Below are 25,891 nucleotides of genomic sequence, written 5' to 3'. Positions count from 1 at the left end.
CAGAGACAGAGACACACACACACACACAAACAGAGCGCAAGGAGCAGCGGCCACAACAACACACACCAGACCTGCTCCCTGAGCCTGAGCTCTTCTCTGAAGCAACGGCCCCTACAGAACAAGGGCACACACACACACACACACACAACACACACACCACACACACACACCACACCACCACACACCACAGACGAAGCACATTCCACACCAGACATATCCAGCACACACACACACACACACACACACACACACAGCCCCAACAGAACAGAACAGGGGCAGGAAGGCAGGTTGCCAGGAGACGGAAGCTCTCCTCTCTCTCTCTTCTCTACTCTGGGCTCTATTTACTCTACTCCTCATCAAGGTCACATCCAGGCTGCAGAGGGCGTGTAGGGGGATGGGAGAGAAGAGGGCGAGAGGGGGAGGGAGAGAGGAAGACGGAGGTCAGAGCCTGGCTGCACCTCTGAGAAGAGGGGAGAGAAGGAGAGAGGAGAGAGATAAGAGGGGGGCCACAGAGGTGACCAGGGTAAAGTTCATTAGGCACCAAACTGAAACACCTGTCCAGTTTTGCTATGGTGTGACCTAATGAACACGACGCGGGAGAGGGGAAGCTAGCAAATTGGTTCATCTCTACGTCATGACAACAGACTGGCAGTGAGCAGGATTCTCTCGCTCTCTCCCTTTCTATTACAAGTTATTTAAAATGTTCTACATGACTGTGTTAAATTCATCCACACTGATCACGACCAAAGAATAATTCAAAATGGCCACAGCAAGTAACATGAAACCGCTCACATCCACTCATTGTTCATTTTCATTCCTTTGGCATTGGCCGTCAGTGGTGCCAGAGCAGAGCTGGCTGTGCCAAGAAAGTAGTGAGAACGAAGATAATAATATAACCGAGCAGGAGACACGACTCACATTTCGTTGGGCGCTCCAGTTTCCGCCTGCCTCGTTTCTTGCGCGGCGGAGTTGGCAGAGTCTCCTCTTTGTCCTTTTCAGAGTCGTCCTGCTCGTCCCGGCTCGGCTCCCGGCTCAGTAGAAACCCGTTCTCCAGGGAGGGGGGACTCAGGATCCGGCTCTGACATAGGAGGGTGTGGGGTCCGGGTGGGGCGTCCTCGGTCCGGCTGGCAGGGGAACTGGGGGTACCAGGGGCGCCTGGTAACCCGTTCTTCTCTGAAGCTTTCCTGTCCTGCTTGGGGCAGCAGCGAGCACCAGCCTGGGTTCTGTCTCTGTCTGCGTGCCCGCTGCTCACGACTCCATTGTGCACCTGCGCCACACACACGGACTGTCTCTCTCTCTCCGCTGCCAGCCCAGTGCGACTGTTGCACACACCTCCGGCCACACTCTCCTTCACAGACACACTGCCCTCCACCTGCAGGCAAAGGAAGAAGAGAAATCAAGACAATTGGAAGATTATATTTGAGTGTCGATATTATTGCCATATCACTTCACGTTATTAGAAATGTTTGAAAATGTCCCCTTTGGGGATTATAAAGTAATATCTATTCTATTCCACTGCATCGCTTTAACCTTTAGTTGAACGAAAAGCACAATTCACTATATTTGTATCACATGCTTCGATAGCCTGAGGTCCTGTTAGCCTCCCTCCCGTAACCATTGTAGCTGTACACCCGAGTTGATACAGTAACGCTGCACAAATAACCTTTTGTTGGTTATAGTATTATTCAACACTGAACGGGTTACAGTCGGAAACCCTGTGAACTCAACTGGCTGTGCAGTCGTTGAGTGCTGTAACTCATTTGTAGAGTTCTCCAACCCATTACAGCAGCACAGAAATACGAGAGGAATGTTGGCTTTTTGTCAAAGGAAGGAAATCTTTAATTTTGTTTGGATACTACATTGACGTGGGGACTCGCCCCTGGAAACCATTTCAATCTGTAAAGAAAAGTGTTTACTACTCTGTTCCAACAGGAGCACAGAGATTCCCGAACCCAATGACCCCGTAGCAAACACAAACAAGATCATCTGGCTGGGATTATCGGGGCGTGATTTAACGACATTGTAAATCTATTTCATTGTATATCTACATCATATCTTGACGTCAAGCCAATACTCTTTTAAAATAAGTACATCACCTGATTTACACCTCTTCTTAGTGAGGAAATGTATTTATTTAGAGGACATGGGTCTTCCTATAAATAACGGGGCCTACGTGTGACATTGGGATAAACATTTCTAAATGGTTTGAAACTAAAATAAAAAGGATTTTCATACAGCTCCACATGTGTACTTAGAGGAATAAAAGTGAATATATGCAAATTGGCCCATAGATCCACCTATACATCAACATAGGTTTAGAACTATACACTGAGTACACCAAACATTAGGAACACCTTCCTAATATTGAGCGACATCAAAAGGGATCATAGCTTTCACCTGGATTCACCTGGTCAGTCTATGTCATGGAAAGAGCAGGTGTTCATAATGTTTTGTACACTCAGTGTACATCCTTTAAGCAGGGTTCATACAGACATTGGCAAGTCAAATTCAAGGACTTTCAGGGACTTTTTCAAGTAATTTAATGTTATAAAATAGTATAATTTATATAATTGTACATTTAGGGCCTAATATAGAACCCGATTTCTCTGCTGCCTATCTGTATGGCCGACGCAGGCATTGAATCAAATCAAACTGTATTTGTCACATGCGCCGAATACAACAGCTTACCGTGAAATGCTTACTTACTGTACAAGCCTTTAACCAACAAATCAGTTGGTGATGTACTGGTATTCATGGCATAATACAGCCATGAATACCAGTAGCATTAATCTTAACACTTGATTCCCGCCATCACTGTTATAACAATGAGAAAGTGACCTGGTTCCTTTTTTAACGGAAGGATTTCTATGGAAAGTCAAGTTGAAGCCAGCACCTCACATGGTTTTACCGCAACAGAGTAGCGCAACAACACCCTCCAATTGAAGCGGTGGGAAACAAACGAAAGTGGACACAACTCTCGCAAGAACGGATAAAAAATGAAACCACGGATAATTATCAGGGAGCAGGAGAACATCTAAATTGGCTAAAATAATTAGAAGGACATTTTAAGCATCAAATGGAGGAAATGTCTCACTTTCAAGGTAGGCCTATTCAAGTACTCCAAGTTCATGTAGGCTACTCCAAGCCCCTTGTAAATGTTTAAAATTGAAGGTGTAACATGGAAAACAAAATGTATGTCATGTTATTTCATTACCAGATCATATTGTGAAGAACCCCCACTAGGCTATGTCATTTGTTGTCGTTATATCCAGAATGATTCATCGGAACAGCGTTGGGTGTTGCGCAATAGTCTATCCTACACGGTTGCGCACAGTAGACTCGGTGTCCAATCCGAGGCACAAGAACATATGAAAACGTGAACACGTTACCTTGACGCCTTCTCTGTTAAATCTAACGGGATACTGCTGTAAATCAAGCAGACTACAACAGATGATCAACATCAATTCTCTCGGGATATTAGATCCAACGTTGATCCAGGCACAACTGTCTTCACCGGCGTAATCAATGAGACACCAACATATTCCCGACATTCTTTCACGAACACCTTTTTCCCAGCACTTGGGCTGTTGTTGCATTGCAGGCGCCATCACAACAGCTGTTTGCCATTCAGAAAATGCCTTCCTGGATCAGATCATGTTTTAAGTATCAAGGGAAGGTGACTTTATCGGTTTAAAGCATTGGATTTTGCAATCACATTTATTATTTGGGATTGGTGTGCCCATGACAACTGTTTTCACCCAGTAACATAAGGAGGTACGAAATGTTACAGAGTTACACTGCATATCTGTAATCTCTATACAAAAAACTGTCCGACAGCTAGATCCAGGATTATTAAAGGGTTCAAGTTCAATGTCTAATTTAACTGATTAATGCTTAATATATGATATAATGACAATTTACACGACCATAAATGCAGGGACAGAAAAGTAATGATTTATGTCACATGATTTCATACAAATCCGTCAAGACACCATTCATGGTAAAGGGTTAAACATAGGATTTAAATCAACTCGTGAATCTTAACTAATATAGCTACGATCCCCCGTATAGCTCAATGTAATGACATGAAAAACATTGGCAGATTATTATCAATGACTTATAAACAGCTGTTACAAGAAATCGTCACGCTTACCCTAGTTTATAGACAGACCCACATTTGAGAGAGATGGGGGAGGGGTCTTGTCACCACAGTGTCTCTGCTAGACCACTGCCTAAAAATAGTGTTCAAATTTGTTCTCGGAGACAATTAGTGGGTCACAGCAGAGGAAAGTAGGGCATGTCTAACGAGATGAGAATGCCTTCTCTGTCTGTCAACACTGACAATGTCCTTTTGAAGCAGCCATCGTCTCAGATGGACAGACGGTCAGACAGGCGGACAGACGGCCAGACAGACAGAGGCAGAGTGTGAGAAACAGACAGAAATACAGACACACACAGGTGTAGGATCTAGTGTTTCCTCCTCTTCTTCTTCTGGGGTGCTACTATAGGCCACAAATTGCTAGCAGTCTGTATTTGGATAATATGTGTGCCAATGCTTGATAGTGCGTGTGATGTTAACAGAGAGGTCTATTTTCTGGGTGACCTGAACATTGACTGGTTAGCAACTAGTTGTCCTCTCAAGAGGAAGCTTCTATCTGTGACTAATGCCTGTAATATGATCCAGATTGTCACTCAAATCAAATCAAATGTTATTTGTCACCTGCGTCATAAACAACAGGCGTAGACTAACAGTAAAATGCTTACTCATGGGCCCTTCCAAAAAATGCTGGGGGGGAAAAAATGGAACAATTATAACACAAGGAATAAATACACAACGAGTAACGATAACTTTGCTGTGTAAACGGGGTACCATTACCGAGTCGGTGTGCAGGGGTATGAGGTAATTGAGGTAGATATGTACACACAGCTAGGGATAAAGTGGCTAGGCAACCGGATAGATAAGAGTAGCAGCGGAGTATGTGTTGAGACAAAAGAGTTGTGCAAAAAGAGGTCAATGCAGATAGTCTGGCTAGCTACAGTATATGGTTAACTACCTATCAGTTTTATGATTTGGGGTCCTGTTGGTTCCAGACCTGGTGCATCGGTACCACTAGCTGTGCAGTAGCAGATAGAAGAGCCTATGACTAGGGTGGCTGGAGTCATTGACAATTTTATGGTCTTCCTCTGACACTGCCTGGTCATTTAGGTAATATGTACATGTAGGTAGAGTTAAAGTGACTATGCATAGATTATAAACAGAGAGTAGCAGCAGCGTGAAAGAGGGGTGTGGGTAGCCTTTTGATTAGATGTTCAGGAGTCGTATGGCTTGGGGGTAGAAGCTGTTAAAAAGCCTTTTGGACCTAGACTTGGCGCTCTGGTACCGCTTTCCATGCAGTAGCAGAGAGAACAGTCTATGACTTGGGTGGCTGGAGTCTTTGACAACTTGTAGGGCCTTCCTCTGCCACCGCATGGTATAGAGGTCGTGGATGGCAGGAAGCTTGGCCCCAGTGATGTACTGGGCCGTACACACTGCCCTCTGTAGGGTCTTGCGGTCAGAGGCCGAGCAGTTGCCATACCAGGCAGTGATGAAACCAGTCAGGATGCTATCGATGGTGCAGCTGTAGAACCTTTTGAGGATCTGAGGACCCATGCCAAATCTTTTCAGTCTCCTGAGGGGGAATAGGCTTTGTCGTGCCCACTTCATGACTGTCTTAGTGTGTTTGGACCATGATAGTTTGTTAGTGATGTGGACACCAAGGAACTTGAAGCTCTCAACCTGTTCCACTACAGTCCTGTCAATGAGAATGGGGGCGTGCTCAGTCCTCCTTTTCCTATAGTCCACAATCATCTCCTTTGTCTTGATCATGTTGAGGGAGAGGTTGTTGTCCTGGCCCCACACTGTCAGGTCTCTGACCTCCTCCCTATAGGCTGTCTCATTGTTGTCGGTGATCAGGCCTACCACTGTTGTGTCATCGTCAAACTTGATGATGGTGTTGGAGTCGTGCCTGGCCATGCAGTCATGAGTGAACAGGGAGTATAGGAGGGGACTGAGCACGCACCCCTGAGGGGCCCCCGTGTTGAGGATCAGCGTGTCGGATGCATTGTTCCCTACCCTTACCACCTGGGGGCAGCCTGTCAGGAAGTCCAGGATCCAGTTGCAGATGGAGGTGTTTGGTCCCAGGGTCCTTAGCTTAGTGATGAGCTTTGAGAGCACTATGGTGTTGAACGCTGAGCTGCAGTCAATGAATAGCATTCTCACATAGGTGTTCCTTTTGTCCAGGTGTGAAAGGGCAGTGTTGAGTGCAATAGAGATTGCATCAACTGTGGATCTGTTGTGGCGGTATGCAAATTGGAGTGGGTCTAGGGTTTCTGGGATAATGATGTTGATGTGAGCCATGACCAGCCTTTCAAAGCACTTCATGGCTACATACGTGAGTGCTACGGGTCGGTAGTAATTTAGGCAGGTTACCTTAGTGTTCTTGAGCACAGGGACTATGGCTGTCTGTTTGAAACATGTAGGTTTTACAGACTCGGTCAGGGACTGGTTGAAAATGTTAGTAAAGACACTTACCAGTTGGTCAGTACAGGTCCTGGTAATCCGTCTGGCCCTGAGGCCTTGTGAATGTTGACTTGTTTAAAGGTCTTACTCACAACGGCTACGGAGAGCGTGATCACACAGTCGTGCTGAACAGCTGGTGCTCTCATGCATGTTTCAGTGTTATTTGCCTCGAAGCGAGCATTGAAGTAATTTAGCTCATCTGGTAGGTTTGTGTCACTCAGCAGCTCGTGGCTGTGCTTCCCTTTGTAGTCTGTAATAGTTTGCAAGCCCTGCCACATCCGAAGAGCGTCAGAGCCGGTATAGTACGATTCAATCTTAGTCCTGTATTGATGCTTTGCCTGTTTGATGGTTCGTCGGAGGGTATAGCGGGATTTCTTATAAGCTTCCGGGTTAGAGTCCCACAGCTCTACCCTTTACCTCAGTACGGATGTTGCCTGTAATCCATGGCTTCTGGTTGGGGTATGTACGTATAGTCACTGTGGGGACGAAGTCATCGATGCACTTATTGATGAAGCCAGTGACTGATGTGGTGTACTCCTCAATGCAATCGGAAGAATCCCGGAACATATTCCAATCTGTGCTAGCAAAACCGTCCTGTAGCTTAGCATCTGCTTCATCTGACCACTTTCTTATTGACCGATCACTGGTGCTTCCTGCTTTAGTTTTTGCTTGTAAGCAGGAATCAGAAGGATAAAATTATGGTCAGATTTGCCAAATGGAAGGCGTCTCTGTGTGTGGAGTAAAGGTGTACTAGAGTTTGTTTCCCTCTGTTGGCACATTTACCATGCTGGTAGAGATTAGGTAAAACGGATTTGAGTTTCCCTGCATTAAAGTCCCCGGCCACTAGGAGCGCTGTCTCTGGATGAGCGTTTTCCTTATGGCCGTATACAGCTCATTGAATGTGGTCTTAGTGCCAACATCGGTCTGCGGTGGTATACAGACAGCTATGAAAAATATAGATGTAAACTCTCTTGGTAAATAATGTGGTCTACAGCTGATTATGAGATACTCTACCTCAGGCAAGCAAAACCTCAAGACTTCCTTAGATTTCGTGCACCAGCTGTTGTTTACAAATATACATAGGCTGTCGCCCCTTGTCTTACCAGATGCTGCTGTTCTATCCTGCCGAAAAATCTTAAAATCCGCCAGCTACAGATGAAGTCGGAAGTTTACATCTTAGCCAAATACATTTAAACTCCGTTTTTCACAATTCCTGACATTTAATCCGAGTAAAAATTCCCTGTCTTAGGTCAGTTAGGATCACCACTATATTTTAAGAATGTGAAATGTCAGAATAATAGTAGAAAGAATGATTTATTTCAGCTATTATTTCTTTCATCACATTCCCAGTGGGTCAGAAGTTTACATACACTCAATTAGTATTTGGTAGCATTGCCTTTAAACTGTTGAACTTGGGTCAAACGTTTCGAGTTGCCTTCCACAAGCTCCCCACAATAAGTTGGGTGAATTTTGGCCCATTCCTTCTGACAGAGCTCTTGTAACTGAGTCAGATTTGTAGGCCTCCTTGCTCGCACAGGCTTTTTCAGTTCTGCCCACACATTTTCTATAGGATTGAGGTCAGGGCTTTGTGATGGCCACTCCAATACCATGACTTTGTTTTCCTTAAGCCATTTTGCCACAACTTTGGAAGTATGCTTGGGGTCATTGTCCATTTGGAAGACCCATTTGTGCCCAAGCTTTAACTTCCTGACTGATGTCTTGAGATGTTGCTTCCATATATCCACATAATTTTCTTGCCTCATGATGCCATCTGTTTTGTGAAGTCCACCAGTCCCTCCTGCAGCAAAGCACCCACACAACATGATGCTGCCACCCTCGTGCTTCACGGTTGGGATGGTGTTCTTCAGCTTGCAAGCCTCCCCCTTTTTCCTCCAAACATAACGATGGTCATTATGGCCAAACAGTTCTATTTTTGTTTCATCAGACCAGAGGACATTCCTCCAAAAAGTACGATCTTTGTCCCCATGTGCAGTTGCAAACCATAGTCTGGCTTTTTTATGGTGGTTTTGGAGCAGTGGCTTCTTTCTTGCTGAGCAGCCTTTCAGGTTATGTCGATATAGAACTCGTTTTACTGTGGATATAGATACTTTTGTACCTGTTTCCTCCAGCATCTTCACAAGGTCATTTGCTGTTGTTCTGGGATCGATTTGCACTTTTTGCACCAAAGTATGTTCATCTCTAGGAAACAGAACGCGTCTCCTTCCTGAGCGGTATGTCGGCTGCGTGGTCCCAAGGTGTTTATGCTTGCGTACTATTGCTTGTACAGATGAACGTGGTACCTTCAGGCGTTTGGAAATTGCTCCCAAGGATGAACCAGACTTGTGGAGGTCTACAATTGTTTTTCTGAGGTCTTGGCTGACTTCTTTTGATTTTCCCATGATGTCAAGCAAAGAGGCACTGAGTTTGAATGTAGGTCTTGTAATACATTCACAGGTACACCTCCAAATGACTCCAATGATGTCAATTAGCCTATCAGAAGCTTCTAAAGCCATGACATCATTTTCTGGAATTTGCCAAGCTGTTTAAAGGCACAGTCAACTTAGGATATGTAAACTTCTGACCCACTGGAATTGTGATACAGTGAGTTATAAGTGAAATAATATGTCTGTAAACAATTGTTGGAAAAATTACTTGTGTCATGCACAAAGTAGATGTCCTAACCGACTTGCCAAAACTATAGTTTGTGAACAAGAAATTTGTGGAGTGGTTGAAAAACAAGTTTTAATGACTCCAACCTAAGTGTATGTAAACTTCCGACTTCAACTGCAGATGTTAATCATGTCGTCCTTCAGCCACAACTCGGTGAAACATAAGAAATTACAGTTTTTAATGTCCCGTTTGTAGGATATACATGCTCATAGTTCGTCTATTTTATTATCGATTGATTGGCTAATATGCCCGATGGTAAAGGTAGATTACCCTCTCGGCGACGGATCCTGACAAGGCACCCAGACCATCGTCCACGATATCTCTGTCTATTTCTCCTGCGAATGACAGGGATGAGGGCCCTGTCCGGCGTCCGAATTAAATCCTTCCCCTCCGACTCATCGAAGAAGAAGAATTCCTCCAGTACGGGGTGAGTAATCGCTGCCTTGATATCCAGAAGCTCTTTTCGGTCATAAGAGACGGTGGCAGAAACATTACGTACAAAATAAGTTACAAATAACACAAAACAACATACACAATAGCACAATTGGTTATGGAATCGTAAAACGGCAGCCATCTCCTTCGGCGCCATTATTCCAGTGATGTACTGGGCCGTACACACTACCCTCTGAAGCGGCTTGCGGTTGGATGCCAAGAATTTGTCATACCATGCGGTGATGCAGCCAGTCAAGATGCTCTCAATGGTGCAGCTGTAGAACTTTTTGAGGATCTGAGGGCCCATGCCAAATCTTTTTAGTCCCCTCGAATCAAATCAAATATTATTGGTCACATACGCATAGTTAGCAGATGTTATTGCGGGTGTAGCGAAATACTTGTGTTCCTAGCTCCAACAGTGAAGTAGTATCTAGCAATTCACAACAATACAAAATAAAATAATGAAATATAGAAATATTAGGACGAGCAATGTCAGAGTGGCATTGACTAAAATACAGTAGAATAGAATACAGTATTTACATATGAGATGAGTAAAGAAGTATGTAAACATTATTAAAGTGACTAGTGTTCCATTATTAAAGTGGCCAGTGATTATATGTCTATGTGTATAGGGCAGCAGCCTCTAAAGTGTAGGGTTGAGTAACCGGGTGGTAGCCGGCGAGTGATGGCTATTTAACAGTTTGATGGCCTTGAGATAGAAGCTGTTTTTCAGTCTCTCAGTCCCAGCTTTGATGCACCTGTACTGACCTCGCCTTCTGGATGATTGCGGGGTGAACAGGCCGTGGCTTTTTGCATAGGCAGCCTCTCAGTACACCGCATCCGCCGATATCGACCTTCCGCATCTGCGTTGAAAGTTGGCAGAGCTACAGCAGTGTTTGTCAGACCATGAGACATCCCGAAAATCAGTCTTCTCACGATAACGTCTGTAGCATCCGAATGGTTTCGCCTGCAAATTATTATGACCCCTCTATGGAAAGGTGAGTCTCTCACGAACACGTATGTGTCGTTGTTTTGCTCTAGGACGGCCACAAGCGTCACAAGACTCGCCTGAACGTAGCCCGGTACCATTTTAAAAAAGGAATGGAACTACTGTATATACAGTATGGAAGACGTTTAGTGCCTAAAAAAAAATAGGTTAAATATGTTAAAAAAAAATGGTTCTATAGTTTCCTGATATTTCTTATATCTCTCAGATATAGGACAGACACTTCAAAATAAACTTCCTTTAGATACATTTTTTGACTATCTGTTTTTCCAAGTATGAATCTGTTATTCGATGCTTTTCTATGGGCTAATAGCAATAAGGTCAGTTGTGCACCGGGGCCTCCCGCTCCTCTTTCTATTCTGGTTAGAGCCAGTTTGTGCTGTTCTGTGAAGGGAGTAGTACACAGCGTTTTACGAGATCTTCAGTTTCTTGGCAATTTCTCGCATGGAATAGCCTTCATTTCTCAGAACAAGAATAGACTGACGAGTTTCAGAAGAACGCTCTTTGTTTCTGGCCATTTTGATCCTGTAATCGAACCCACAAATGCTGATGCTCCAGATATTCAACTAGTCTAAAGAAGGCCAGTTTTATTGCTTCTTTAATCAGGACAACAGTTTTCAGCTGTGCTAACATACTTGCAAAAGGGTTTTCTAATGATCAATTAGCCTTTTAAAATGATAAACTTGGATTAGCTAACACAACGTGCCATTGGAACATAGGAGTGATGGTTGCTGATAATGTGCCTCTGTACGCCTATGTAGATATTCCATAAAAAATCAGCTGTTTCCAGCAACAAAAGTCATTTACAACATTAATAATAATAATAATAATGTCTACACTGTATTTCTGATCAATTTTATGTTATTTTAATGGACAAAAAATGTGCTTTTCTTTCAAAAACAAGGAAATTTCTATGTGACCCCAAACTTTTGAACGGTAGTGTATATACAAACGTATGTGGACACCCCTTCAAATTAGTGGATTCGGCTATTTTAGCCACACCCGTTGCTGACAGGTGTATAAAATTGAGAACACAGCCATGCAATCCCCATAGACAAACATTGGCAGTAGAATGGCCTTACAGAAGAGCTCAGTAACTTTCAAAGTGGCACCCGTCATAGGATGCCACCTTTCCTACAAGTCAGTTAGTAAAATTTCTGCCCTGCTAGAGCTGCCCCGGCCAACTGTAAGTGCTGTTATTGTGAAGTGGAAACATCTAGGAGCAACAAGGGCTCAGCCGCGAAGTGACTGGCCCCACAAACTCCACACACATTATTTTAGAGTTATATTTGTATGTCGTTGTATTTTACATTTGTGTGACTGTTCTTGTCGATCAGTGTTTTGTTACTTGTCGTGTTTTATGTTTTTGTGTGAACCCCAGGAAGAATAGCTGCTGCTTGGGAAAAAGCTAATGGGTAACTGAATAAACCAATACAAAATACAATACATGAGATCTGAGACTTTAGATTGTAAAACATCAAATGGAAGATGTTGTGAAAAATGTTTGTATTATATCAGACTAATGCCTGCTTATTAATGACTAATGACTGCTTATTAATGACTAATAACTGCTTATTAATGACTAATGACTGCTTATTAATGGATAATGACGACTGCTTATTAATGACTAATGACTGCTTATTAATGACTAATGACTGCTTATTAATGACTAATGACTGCTTATTAATAAGCTAATACGGACCAATCGCTATTAATGACTAATGACTGCTTATTAATGGCTATTGACGACTGCTTATTAATGACTAATGACTGCTTATTAATGACTAATGACTGCTTATTAATGGCTATTGACGACTGCTTATTAATGACTAATGACTGCTTATTAATGACTAATGACTGCTTCCTTAGTCTCCTTCGAGCAACCAATCTTAATTACACTGCGATGCAGAGTAGAACAAAAAACATGTCCACTGCTATTTGCCACGCTATTTTCAGAAAAGTGTTCTGAAATCAAATTCCACTGATTTCTCACTGACATTTGAAAAAGGGATAGCATTTTACAGCAACACGTAGTGAAAGGAAGAGAGAAAGAGTGAGAGACAGTGTGTGTGAGAAATGTAACATTACACTTTCTGTCAGCACAGGGGTGTTACGAAACACAATCCAGTCATCTACAACTGGCCCCCTGCCAAAGGTCACAGAGGTCATAGACAAGACAGACATGAAATATCAGGAAACTCAGCCCAATCATGGTGTTAACTATCATAACACCAAGAATAACAAAATTATGCTGAAATCAATTTTGGCCACATATACTTAATTTTATTTTATTTTTAACCTTTATTTAACTTATTTACAATGACGGCCTTCCCCGGCCAAACCCTAACCCGGACGACGCTGGGCCAATTGTGCGCCGCCCTATGGGACTCCCAATCACGGCTGGTTGTGATCGAACCAGGGTCCGTTTATGATGAACTTCACCAGCGCCGTGGAGCCGAGACCAGGCTTTGTAGAATCTACCTCCGACAATGTTTGCTCATTGCTGTTGCTCTAAGATGACAACTCAGCGCAAATGCGCATCTCAATAAGGAAACAGTCGGCGATGGTATTTGATTAATGTTTATAGAAAAAAAGTATGGATTTCAGCAAACAAAGATAGGCACGCAACGACAGAGGACAAACATAGGTACTAGGTGGGCGTTTCATATATACAGTGGGGAGAACAAGTATTTGATACACTGCCGATTTTGCAGGTTTTCCTACTTACAAAGCATGTAGAGGTCTGTCATTTTTATCATAGGTACACTTCAACTGTGAAGAGACGGAATCTAAACAAAATCAGATCACAATTGTAATGCATTTTTTAAGGTAATTCATTGGCATTTTATTGCATGACCATAGTATTTGAATCACCTACAATCAGTAAGCATTCGGCTCTCACAGACCTGTTAGTTTTTTTCTTTTAAGAAGCCCTCCTGTTTTCACTCATTACCTGTATTAAACTGCACCTGTTTGAACTCGTTACCTGTTTAAAAGACACCTGTCACACACTCAAGTCAACGATTTCAACCTCTCCACAATGGCAAGACCAGAGAGCTGTGTAAGGACATCAGGGATAAAATTGTAGATGCACAAGGCTGGGATGGGCTACAGGACAATAGGCAAGCAGCTTGGTGAGAAGGAAACAACTGTTGGCGCAATTATTAGAAAATGGAAGAAGTTCAAGATGACGGTCAATCACCTCGGTCTGGGGCTCCATGCAAGATTTTCACCTCGTGGGGCATCAATGATCATGAGGAAGGTGAGGATCAGCCCAGATACAACGGCAGGACCTGGTCAATGACCTGGAGAGAGCTGGGACCACAGTCTCAAAGAAAACCATTAGTAACACACTACCGCCGTCATGGATTAAAATCCTGCAGCGCACGCAAGGTCCCCCTGCTTAAGCAAGTGATGTCCAGGCCCTCTGAAGTTTGCCAATGACCATTGGATGATCCAGAGGAGGAATGGGAGAAGGTCATGTGGTCTGATGAGACAAAAATAGAGCTTTTTGGTCTAACTCACTCGCCGTGTTGGGAGAAGAAGAAGTATGAGTACAACCCAAGAACACCATCCAACCGTGAAGCATGGAGGTGGAAACATCATTCTTTGGGGATGCTTTTCTGCAAAGGGGACAGGACGACTGCACCGTATTGAGGGGAGGATGGATGGGGCCATGTATCGCGAGATCTTGGCCAACAACCTCCTTCCCTCAGTAAGAGCATTGAAGATGGGTCGTGCTGGGTCTTCCAGCATGACAACGACACGAAGCACACAGCCATGGCAACTAAGGAGTGGCTCGTAAGAAGCATCTCAAGGTCCTGGAGTGGCCTAGCCAGTCTCCCAGACCTGAACCCAATAGAAAATCTTTGGAGGGAGCTGAAAGCCGTATTGCCCAGCGACAGCCCCGAAACTGAAGGATCTGGAGAAGATCTGTAGGGAGGAGTGGGCCAAAATCCCTGCTGCAGTGTGTGCAAACCTAGTCAAGAACTACAGGAAACGTATGATCTCTGTAATTGCAAACAAAGGTTTCTGTACCAAATATTAAGTTCTGCTTTTCTGATGTATCAAATACTTATGTCATGCAATAAAAATGAAATAAATTACTTAAAAATCATACAATGTGATTTTCTGGATTTTTGTTTTAGATTCCGTCTCTCATAGTTGAAGTGTACCTATGATAAAAATTACAGACCTCTACATGCTTTGTAAGTAGGAAAACCTGCAAAATCGGCAGTGTATCAAATACTTGTTCTCCCCACTGTATATATATTTATTTTAAAGTATTAACCTTTGACAAATCGATGTAGTCAGAGCTAGATTCCACAAAGCCTGGTCTCATCAGAAACTTCCTTCACCATGGAGTGGAGTTTAGTCCTCCACACCGACCCCTGCCCATCCCCCGACCCTGCTGCCGAGTTGCACAGCGTGCGCAGCAAACAAGTGTCCAAGTTGAAACAAAGTCACAGAAAAACATGTTTTTCGACTATCCAGATATCTGAAATAATGTAATGATATTATTCGAATTGTGAAATCATTTCAAATGCCCAACCCTATTCTCTGGCGCAGTGTTTTCCCCATACGACTGCTATCCAAGCATCTCACAGCTGTGAAAACACCGAGGCACAGTGTCACTTTGCGTGATGGAGTTTCGTAAGAGATCCCTTCGCAATGAGTGTAAACACATATGATATGTTATAGGACCTATGGCATACGGCAAATGAACTTGAAACTTGAACTGTTGTTTACAAACATATCTGGGATCATTTTAATAACCAAATTGTAAATTTAGCTCGTTTTACAATAAACCTACAACGCGTGTAGTCCTCAGGTCCGCACGACATTGTTTCTTGTTTCTCCATTAATGGTTATGAAAAGAATGGAAAAGCCCAATAAAGATATTATTTCAAATGATCTACTCACAGGTATCTGCTTGCGTTTCCTCCCAGCAGGCCTGACCACTTTACAGCTGCTGTTGCTTTTAGCTGGCTTCTCCTCTGGTGCCAGCTCCTTGTCCAGTATCGTGGTCTCACTCTGTCAAACAACAACACAACACAATATTTTCATCCCCATATGAAGAATCAGGTTGAATCGCAGTAGAATCATTGTAGAATCAGAGAAAACCGAGGCAAAATCAGGAAGAATCAAAGGACAGTCAAATAAAATTACAGTAGAATCAGGAAGAATTGCAGAATCAAATAGAATTACAGTAGAATCAGATAGAATCACAGAAGAGTCAGGTATAATCAGATATAATTACAGTAGAATCACATAGAATCACAGTCAAATCAGATGGAATCACAGTAGAATCCGATAGAATCACAGCAGCGTCAGGTAGAATCACAAACCAACCATACAAAAAAATGTGACATCATTCAACTAGCTATCTAACTACTATCAGCTAGCGTATTGAACGTGTCTACTTTGACCCTAAAACTGTACCCTGAATTTACTGATTAGCTCTTATGTAAACGGTATATATTCCAACTCTTAACAAACGCACATTAACAGATTAGAATCACAAGTTCCCAGTTAAAACGAAATGCATAGTAAACATCACCCGTAGGGTTGAGAGGCAGTATGAATGTGTAATGTGATTCTAATTGTAGTGCAACTGTATAATGTACAGGGTTGGGGTCAATTCCATTTCAATTCCAGTCAATTCAGGAAGTACACTGAAGTTCCAATTCCAATTCCAATTCACTTAATTGTTTTGTAATGACAAAAATGTGGAATTGGAATGTAGTTTACCGTCTGAATTGACTGGAATTGGAATGGAATTGACCTCAACCCTGTCCAGTATGCAGTATACGTTACAACTCTTGAACAGTTTAGGGACTCTCTCTCTCAATAGGTCTCTATCCTGTGCCTCTTTGGGATGAAGAGAGACAATGGGACAGATGGGATTTGAATGACATGTCCCTTTGAGTCTGGGTGAAGTGAGAGCTATAGCTATAGCTACTACCACAGAGCCTGACCTCACTGAGATACATTCCCTAAAGACACTGTTACAAAGACACTGTGGGAGTACGTGTGTGTGTGTGTGTGTGTGTGTGTGTGTGTGTGTGTGTGNGTGTGTGTGTGTGTGTGTGTGTGTGTGTGTGTGTGTGTGTGTGTGTGTGTGTGTGAGTGAACTAGGGCTGTTGCGGTGACCGTATTACCGCCACACTGGTGGTCACGAGTCATGAAGGCAGTCAAATTCCACATGACCATTTAGTCACGGTAATTAGGCTTCTCCAAGCTCTGATGCTGCTGATGGTCATTAGTAACTTACCAAACTTGCTAACTGCCTGGTACTCAGCACTCTATTGTCCCTCTAATCACTCTGACATCAATGCAAATATTTTCGAAAATCGAATCAATGATCTCATGTTGCTCAACATTTCTATAGGCTATGCAATTGCGGGAGAAAACAGAGTGATGGCCGCTAATAGAAAGAGGAGGCTCCCATCAGCTTTCTATAGGCTAGGCCTACTATAMTTATTTCTCAACTTTCCTAATATTAAGCACATTGCTTATATTTACAACAGGAGTATAGCCTACCTGGCTGTCATGAAAATTAACCACGGGGAAAAGCGTCCTCCAATCGCTATTTAAGTACATAGCTGATATGTATTTTTTCCTACTTTCTCTGTTTCGAGACAGGTGCATGATAATGGTCCATTCTAAATCAAAACAAATGTCACACATACAGTTGAAGTCGGAAGTTTACATACACCTTAGCCAAATACATTTAAACTCAGTTTTTCACAATTCCTGACATTTAATCCTAGTAAAAATTCCCTGTCTTAGGTCAGTTAGGATCACCACTTTATTTTAAGCATGTGAAATGTCAGAATAATAGTAGAGAGAATGATTTATATCAGCTTTTATTTCTTTCATCACATTCCCAGTGGGTCAGAAGTTTACATACTCTCAATTAGTATTTGGTAGCATTGCCTTTAAATTGTTGAAGTTGGGTCAAACGTTTCGGGTTGCCTTCCACAAGCTTCCCACAATAAGTTGGGTGAATTTTGGCCCATTCCTCCTGACAGAGCTCTTGTAACTGAGTCAGGTTTGTAATCCTCCTTGCTCGCACAGGCTTTTTCAGTTATGCCCACACATTTTCTATAGGATTGAGGTCAGGGCTTTGTGATGGCACTCCAAAACCTTGACTTTGTTCTCCTTAAGCCATTTTGCCACAACTTTGGAAGTATGCTTGGGGTCATTGTCCATTTGGAAGACCCATTTGCGACCAAGCTTTAACTTCCTGACTGATGTCTTTTGATGTTGCTTCCATATATCCACGTAATTTTCTTGCCTCATGATGCCATCTGTTTTGTGAAGTGCACCAGTCCCTCCTGCAGCAAAGCACCCCCACAACATGATGCTGCCACCCCAGTGCTTCACGGTTGGGATGGTGTTCTTCAGCTTGCAAGCATCCCCTTTTTCCTCCAAACATAACGATGGTCATTATGGCCAAACAGTTGTATTTTTGTTTCATCAGACCAGAGGACATTTCTCCAAAAAGTATCCCCATGTGCAGTTGCAAACTGTAGTCTGGCTTTTTTATGACGGTTTTGGAGCAGTGGCTTCTTCCTTGCTGAGCGGCCTTTCAGGTTATGTCGATATAGGACTTGTTTTACTGTGGATATAGATACTTTTGTACCTGTTTCTTCCAGCATCTTCACAAGGTCCTTTGCTGTTGTTCTGGGATTGATTTGCACTTTTCACACCAAAGTATGTTGATCTCTAGGAGACAGAACGTGTCCCCTTCCTGAGCGGTATGCCGGCTGCGTGGTCCCATGGTGTTTATACTTGCGTACTATTGTTTGTACAGATGAATGTGGTACCTTCAGGTGTTTGGAAATTGCTCCCAAGGATGAACCAGACTTGTGGAGGTCTACAATTGTTTTTCTGAGGTCTTGGCTGACTTCTTTTGATTTTCCCATCATGTCAAGCACTGAGGCACTGAGTTTGAAGGTAGGCCTTGAAATACATCCACAGGTACACCTCCAATTGACTCAAATGATGTCAATTAGCCTATCAGAAGCTTCTAAAGCCATGATATCATTTTCTGGAATTTTCCAAGCTGTTTAAAGGCATCGTCATCTTAGCGTATGTAAACTTCTGACTCACTGGAATTGTGATACAGTGAGTCAGAAGTGAAATAATCTGTCTGTAAACAATTGTTGGAAAAATTACTTGTGTCATGCACAAAGTAGATGTCCTAACCGATTTGCTAAAACTATAGTTTGTGTAGAGTGGTTGAAAAACAAGTTTTAATGACTGCAACCTAAGTGTATGTAAATTTCCGACTTCAACTGTATATTATTTAGTATATGTAAAGACAGTATTCAACCAAGAATAGTCTGATGGGTTACAATATTAGCCTAATATTAGCCTAAAATTAAGCACATTAATCCACTTTACAAGGGGTGTAGAGCCTAACTGGCATATATAAGTAGCACGTGAGTTCCATGTTTGGGGAAGATAATTTTCACCATAGAAATGCACCTTTTTAATAAAAGAATTACATGCATAATTGCAATTGCGATCACTTTTGATAATGGTGTTTTCTGCTAATGGAACATTCCCGCGTATAGCCTACTACCATGTGTGCATTGCTGCGCTTAAAATGTGAAGAAATAGCCTAATAGTTGATCAACATTTTGAGGTAAACGTTCTGATCTGTTGCGTCAGCCACATTGCATAAAAGCGTTTTTTTGATGCTGGTGGTTGTACTAATTTGGGATCTATCGCATCCCACAACTGTCCCAGACTATGTGGAATATTTATTTCCCGCACAGAATAGAATAGGTTGACTTTTGTACTATGGGGGATAGTAGATTGACATAGGCTAGTGCTTTTGCTGTTTGTTAGGCCTACTCATCTTGTTGGCTGATGAAAAGTAAATGTGGACAGTTCTTCCAATATCTTCAATATGCACCTTGGAATTGGATAAGGACGCACGCAGTTGCATCCCCGATGTGTCTGTCTTCACTTGTAGCCTGTGAGAAAGACCCGATCACGTGATGGAGAGACACTTCGAATTGTGCAGCACACTCAGGGAGAAAGGCACAACGCAGCACTCCAGGCCCTAAAGGCATGGATTTATTTAGGGTTCCTTTACGGCCACAAAGGGGATGCCGCCGTGAAATTCTAGGCATTATCAAGTGCTTGTCAAATTGTGAATGAGTGACTGATGTAGTGTGTACAGCCTGCGCAAAAAAACAAAGCAGAGCTCATGCCTTTCAAGCAACTTAAAAAACAATCATCATTAGTCTCTCATCATGCACTCTTACAAAGTATTAAAAATCAAAACATATAGCCCAAACTTTGTAGATCAATTAAAGTTACATTAATAACTCTACATTAAGCATATAGGAATAGATATTTCTTTGTTAACCGCTCAACACAGAATAGCCGCATTTGCGCACTCCCTCAAATCGTTTGGAGAAAATACTTCTATTTTATTCTGCTTTGTTTAGTTGTATTCTTCATACTATAAAATAATATAAAATAATTCCACGGAATTCTAAGCAAATCTTGTCTGCTAAATGAACTAGTGTAGCCCACAGCCATTTGGCATAGCCAGATCAGGACCTAACATAAGGACAACTCAGAGTATCAGAGTATGCTATTATTTTCTTCTGAAATAGACAACATTTTCTCCATATCATGTTTCTTTAGACCTGTCTAAAATAAATCATGGATTTATTGTGAAGGTGTTAGGCTATATTACATGGATTTATTAGACTTTTTTAAATGGCTTGTAATTCTATGTGTGGAAGCCAGGAGATGCTAAATGTGTTTATGTTAATTAACGGTCAATTACCGTGAGACCGACAGTTATTTGCTTGACAATCACCGTCTGACAAAATGTTATGACCGCCACAGCCCTAGTGTGGACCCCCCCCTGCACATTCCCTTTGATGAATAAAACTGTGTCTTCCCCCTAAGAAAAAGCCCTATATCCACACTGACCCAGCACCCCTGGGGTTGCTCTGGGCTTGTACAAAGCATCTCAGAGTGCTGATCAGTTGATATGGACCGGGGGACCTGATCCTAGAGCAGCACTCCTACTCTGACTGAGACTCTTTTTGTAAATACAGACCCAGGGCCTCAATATTAACTCAATAATATTTGCTGACTGAGTGTCTTAGTGAGTGTGTTGTTTGTGGTAAGAAGGGAGACAAGCTTGAACAATTCATTGAAGTAGACCAAATCCTGCTTAGCAACCAGCTATCGGCATCACGAGGTGGGAGCTACTGGGAGCAGGTGATGAAAAACAGCCTTGGCTTTTTAAAGGGGATGGAGCACAGTCAACAACAAAAAGGCAGCCACATCATCTAGTCACATTATTTGTAGTAAATCTAGTATCTCGTACATGGAAATCGACTGACCTGAAAACCTTGTTTTGTTTTAATATGACTTGGGCGAGACCTGGATTCATATGCAATATTTCAAATCATTCACATAATCCTCTAATTTGACATTAGATTCGTAAAATTGTGATTTAGCAATTTCATTGTTTATTTCTCCAGCAGTGATTTCCCTCCTCCTCCTATCTAGGGCGGCGTCCCAAATGCATCCTATTCCCTACAGTTCCCTATGGGCCCTGGTCAAAAGTAGTGCACTAAAGAGGGAATAGGGGTGCCATTTGGGACACGGCCCTAGTGCCTGGTTAAGCCTGCCTCCACCAAAGGAGTATTGGCACTGCATGCACTCCTATTGCCATTCTATAAGGGATTAGCTGTCACCAACCCCCTTGTCACAAAATCGCCAAGCGTGGAAAGGAGGTAATCGCAAGGGCGTAATTCTAGAATAGGGAATGTCTGTATGCAGCCCTAAATGATGCCTCGCTGTCTGATTCCATGGACGTGTTGTGTTGACAAAATCCTGAAAATGTTCAATGAAACACAACACACCATTATAACACATTAATAAAATATGTAAAAATGGCAATTCATAAAGCACTACATGGCATAAAATACAATGACTATTTGTTATTGCCTTGTGTGAACCCTATAACATACTCTGGCACTATTCGATATCTCTGGCACTATTTTCAGTCGGAGGTTGGTTTATTTAAGGCAATGGCTGTTGCTTAGCAACAATAATACATTGGGCAGGCAGTGTGATGGGAGGAGAGTGTAGTAGAGGAGAGAGGAGAGAGGAAATGCCCCAGTATAACACAGCAGTTGGCTGGCCGGCTCATCGTACAACAGCCAACGCCCCACGTCACAGTAACAAACCAGTGGCATCTTTCTAACAGGCACAATCAGCACATAATACAGAAAGCTACCATGGGGGGGTCTAGGATGCTTTAACTACTGTGTACAGTAGGCCTATGTGATCATGTTACAGACTCCACTTATAAATGATTTTCTTTTTTTTCATATTTTCATCACTAGGGGTCCTATAGTGTCTCCTTAATGATTTTATAGAACTTGGTTAACCACATATATTAGATGACATATAGACAGTGGTTACTGGAAACTAATAGGCTATCTCTACGGCTAAATTCTCTGAGCTCCAACTGATATTGGTGATATTGCTAATTGGTTATGTTGACTAATAAGCGTCCAGCATTTAGGAGTGTCTCTTCGTTGATTTTCCTAAAAGCTGGTTAACCCTAGGTAGAGGACATAGCAACATACATTAGACAGATGACCGATAGACACTGGTCACCAATATCTATGGGGTCGGTCTGAGCTAAAGAGGTGATTGGTGATATTAGGGGTATATTTATCAATAAAGCATGACCTACACTGATGGATTGAGTCCAGTTATATAAACCACAAAAATGGGGGGGGGGGCAATCGATCAAATGTATTTATAAAGCCCTTTCACATCCTCAGTTGTTACTGTTGTTAATGTGGGTAACGGGTGGTTAATCACGGTTAACCTAGAACAAGAAATCTTGAGTAATTTGGTCAGATGCCATTTATGTTACGTATTCTGTTGACAAGAGATCATGGCTGGCTAACTTACAGTGATCCAGCATGACATTTTATGATGTGTATAGTACAACTGTACAGCGTATAGATTCATTGAACTATATGAAACCTTACCGACAATGGCAAAATCTGATGGGTGTATTTTGTGGTATGTCTATTCTCGTATGGAAATGAAGTGGAAATAATATGGAAATGACGTGTATTCCATCTGGGACCATGTTGGAAGCAAGAGAATTGCTTTAACGTGTTATTCCTTGTGTTGTGTTCAGTTTATTTCCCCCAATAAAATAATAAAATCAATTACACAGTGGTTCGGGTTAATGATGCAACAACAAAAAAATCCATGATAAGACCTCTGATCTCTGATGACATGTTATAATACATTTGTAATACATACTGTTATCACGTAATAGCACGTGATAGTGCTTTAATGACAGTCGTTTGGCATTACACAGCTGTTTGTTTCTTACCATTCTGTTCCCAGGTGCATCACAGGTGTAGTCGGAGTTTTTGAATGCGGCGGTGTTGGTGGTGGCGACAGTGTTGGACGGCATCGCCAAGAGTGCCAATCGTATGGATGATATTCTTAACGGAAATCAGAAGAAGCTTCAAAATTGGATGAATAAAATAAATGGAACAAAAAAATGGTGACCGATGATCCTCCCCTGCAATATGAAGAACAACAAATTGAATCATTCATGCTGAAAAACGGGCAATACATAAAATAAGGACAAAAACACAAGTATTTATTATTATAATGTTGTAACTTTATTATTATTCCTTAGTTTTAGTATTAAGTTGAACATTATTCTAGCCTACACAATGGATTCAATCAATAACAGTCTCCCTAATTACAGTGATCTGATTAGGCAACAGTAGGGCCTATTAGGGACAAGATATCCATGTCTTTACATTTAGTCTACTACAGTTATGACGTTACAAGTTAGAACTACATTTTATGGATGCTGAGAGGTGTCAGTTCGCTCTAGTTTCGCCAGTTTCTCTTACACACAATATAACACGTGTGTATGGTCTTGTCGAAAACAAATGATATTCAGTATATGCATATTACAGTCTATATGCATATTAGATTTTCATTATAGCCCGTATTTTCAAACTAGACCTAGTGCTTGCACAGACTGCAGGCAAGGCCTAGACTAGCCCACTATAGCCTATTACCTCTTTACCTAATTGAGATCAAAAGCCTAAAATGTGCACTTTAGAGCCTATATTTACAGTACTAATGTTGATTGTAAAAGTAACACTTGTCAGTCATTTTTCCAGAAGGCTTGTGCTATAGGCCTAGTCTTATTATAGGCTAAACGTCCTTGGTGTTTTGGTCATTGCCCCCATTTTAACTAGCTAGTCCTACACTACCGATAACTGCCGGTGTTAAAGTGCTCAAGATACACTTTCACCCACGCGCACACACAGGCAGACTTTCTGACACATTGGTACAAATGTAGCGTGAATGCAACATTTAAAACAGATTGGAATGATAGTTAATGGACATTTTAACATATCGGTAAATGTATCAGTGTTGTTAACGTGTAAATGCACGTTTCGATTTTTTCGTGAACAAACATTTTGCGGAAAATGACATTGCGTCTACAAAACGGGTTACTTTTTAAATATACAAAATGAGTGTGGGTTCAGTGTTACGGCCTACTGTTCCATTGTCAGCACAAAACACAAATCTGATACATTCTAACAATTATGATTGAATTAAATACTTTATCAATGCACACATGGTTTGCGGTCACCTGCATTTGTCACTCAAGAAGGCTAAATTACAAAGTTTTACACGTATTTGCAGGGGAAATCATAATCTGTAAACCGGTGGACTGTAGCCTATCCCGTTTATAGGCCACAACCATTTGAAGGATAAAACCCCCGTTATGTTCAGACAGGCCGGTATTCAGGTAGCAACAATCGCCGTTCTGTGTCTACAAATACGCCGTCATCAAGTTCAAGTGCATATCACAATGTCTAATCGTCAGTCTCCACATCTGCAAAAGCACAAAACGGCTGTCTGTTTCCCTTCACCAGCACAATCGAGTGCAGCCAATCTGCCTTCCGTTCTCAGGGCTCTCATGACTGTGTCTGTTCCGATAAAGGTTAGGCTACCCCTACAGAGGGTTTGGTGATAACGGGCTATGTCACGGTGTTCATTACCCGTTTTGCCAAGTCCCAGGCCTGACCCTTTTTGTTTTCTCTTGCTCCCGGATACTCCTTCTTCTTCTCTCCCCGTCCTCCACCTCCCCAGCCGGCCAGCACTCCGCCAGATGCTCCGCTCACACTGCAGGGGCCAACGGACTGATCGTGTCTCCACCAGGTCCTAAAGGTAGTGGGGTAACGGCTGCTGCTCTACTGCCATTAGGCTTACATCTTCATAAAATATATGCTTACATTGTTTCAAAATCTGTGCCAAATACTCAAGACCAATATCCCAATAAATAAAACCCAATAACAAATAATGACAGTCTTCATTTTGTCCAGAGTGATTTGACCTAAATTACCTGTTTAGTGGATTGATTAAACAAATATAGCGATAGTCATTCAAATTCTTCATACTTCATCAATTATTTCCATACATGCCCACTAGACGGGGACATACTGTACGTTCTGTCTATTGCTCCAGAAGGATGTCAGTAGGCTATGTCAGTGTCAGACACATAGTATACACAGATAGAGCTCCTCACATCACACCACACGTCTGTAGAGTAGACTGACTTCCTCGAATTCTCATGGTCTGGTTCAGTCAAGGACAGCAGAATGATGACACAACCCACAGCCAGAGGGAGAGGAGAACAGGAGCTGGGGCTGCTCTCACCGACCCCCTTGCACAGATAGACGGACACGTATGCACGTACAACACACAAGCACACAAACACTCCTACGCATGCATGCATGCACACGCGTACACACCTTTCCTGAAACATAGCACTCATCTACAGACATCCAAGTGTCTAGTTGACCTCTGTCTTGTTTTCTCTCTCTGTGTGGTCTGGTCTGATGTCTTCTTTGTCTGTTATGATTACAGTTCTTCTGCACATTAAACATCAGGAGATATTGTTTATCATTGGACGTCCTAGAGGATATTACTCCCTAGGACCAATGGTAATCTCATCAGATAGGAGGGAGTTTTTTCCCCCAGGAAGAATTTTGGGGCTTTCAACAACCACTCAATTACTTGAAAAACAGCAAACTATGTATACTGAAACTGTGCTGTAAGGTTATGATAGTCATATTTTGTCCAAGGCCACATAGACAGTGCAGTAC

General features: G+C 42.3%; 1 protein-coding gene across 5 annotated transcripts in view; it reads right to left on the bottom strand.

The window, feature by feature from the left end:
• Positions 1-24,872, bottom strand: part of dnmt3ab (DNA (cytosine-5-)-methyltransferase 3 alpha b) — a 79,693-nt gene extending 54,821 nt beyond the window's left edge. For all 5 annotated transcript variants that reach the window (XM_024135063.2, XM_024135066.2, XM_024135065.2 and 2 more), the window contains exons 1-4: positions 24,785-24,872; positions 23,080-23,274; positions 15,591-15,701; positions 919-1,372 (exon numbers count right to left, since the gene is read on the bottom strand). In XM_024135063.2, coding sequence (XP_023990831.1) covers positions 919-1,372; positions 15,591-15,701; positions 23,080-23,163 — 649 coding nt within the window. In that variant the 5' untranslated portion in view covers positions 23,164-23,274; positions 24,785-24,872. The remainder of the gene's footprint in view (positions 1-918; positions 1,373-15,590; positions 15,702-23,079; positions 23,275-24,784) is intronic.
• Between the last annotated feature and the right edge of the window lie 1,019 nt (positions 24,873-25,891).

This window comes from Salvelinus sp. IW2-2015, unplaced genomic scaffold (assembly GCF_002910315.2).
Source record: "Salvelinus sp. IW2-2015 unplaced genomic scaffold, ASM291031v2 Un_scaffold37, whole genome shotgun sequence".
NCBI classification, from domain to species: Eukaryota; Metazoa; Chordata; class Actinopteri; order Salmoniformes; family Salmonidae; genus Salvelinus; species Salvelinus sp. IW2-2015.
This window is presented reverse-complemented; position numbering and strand designations above follow the sequence as displayed.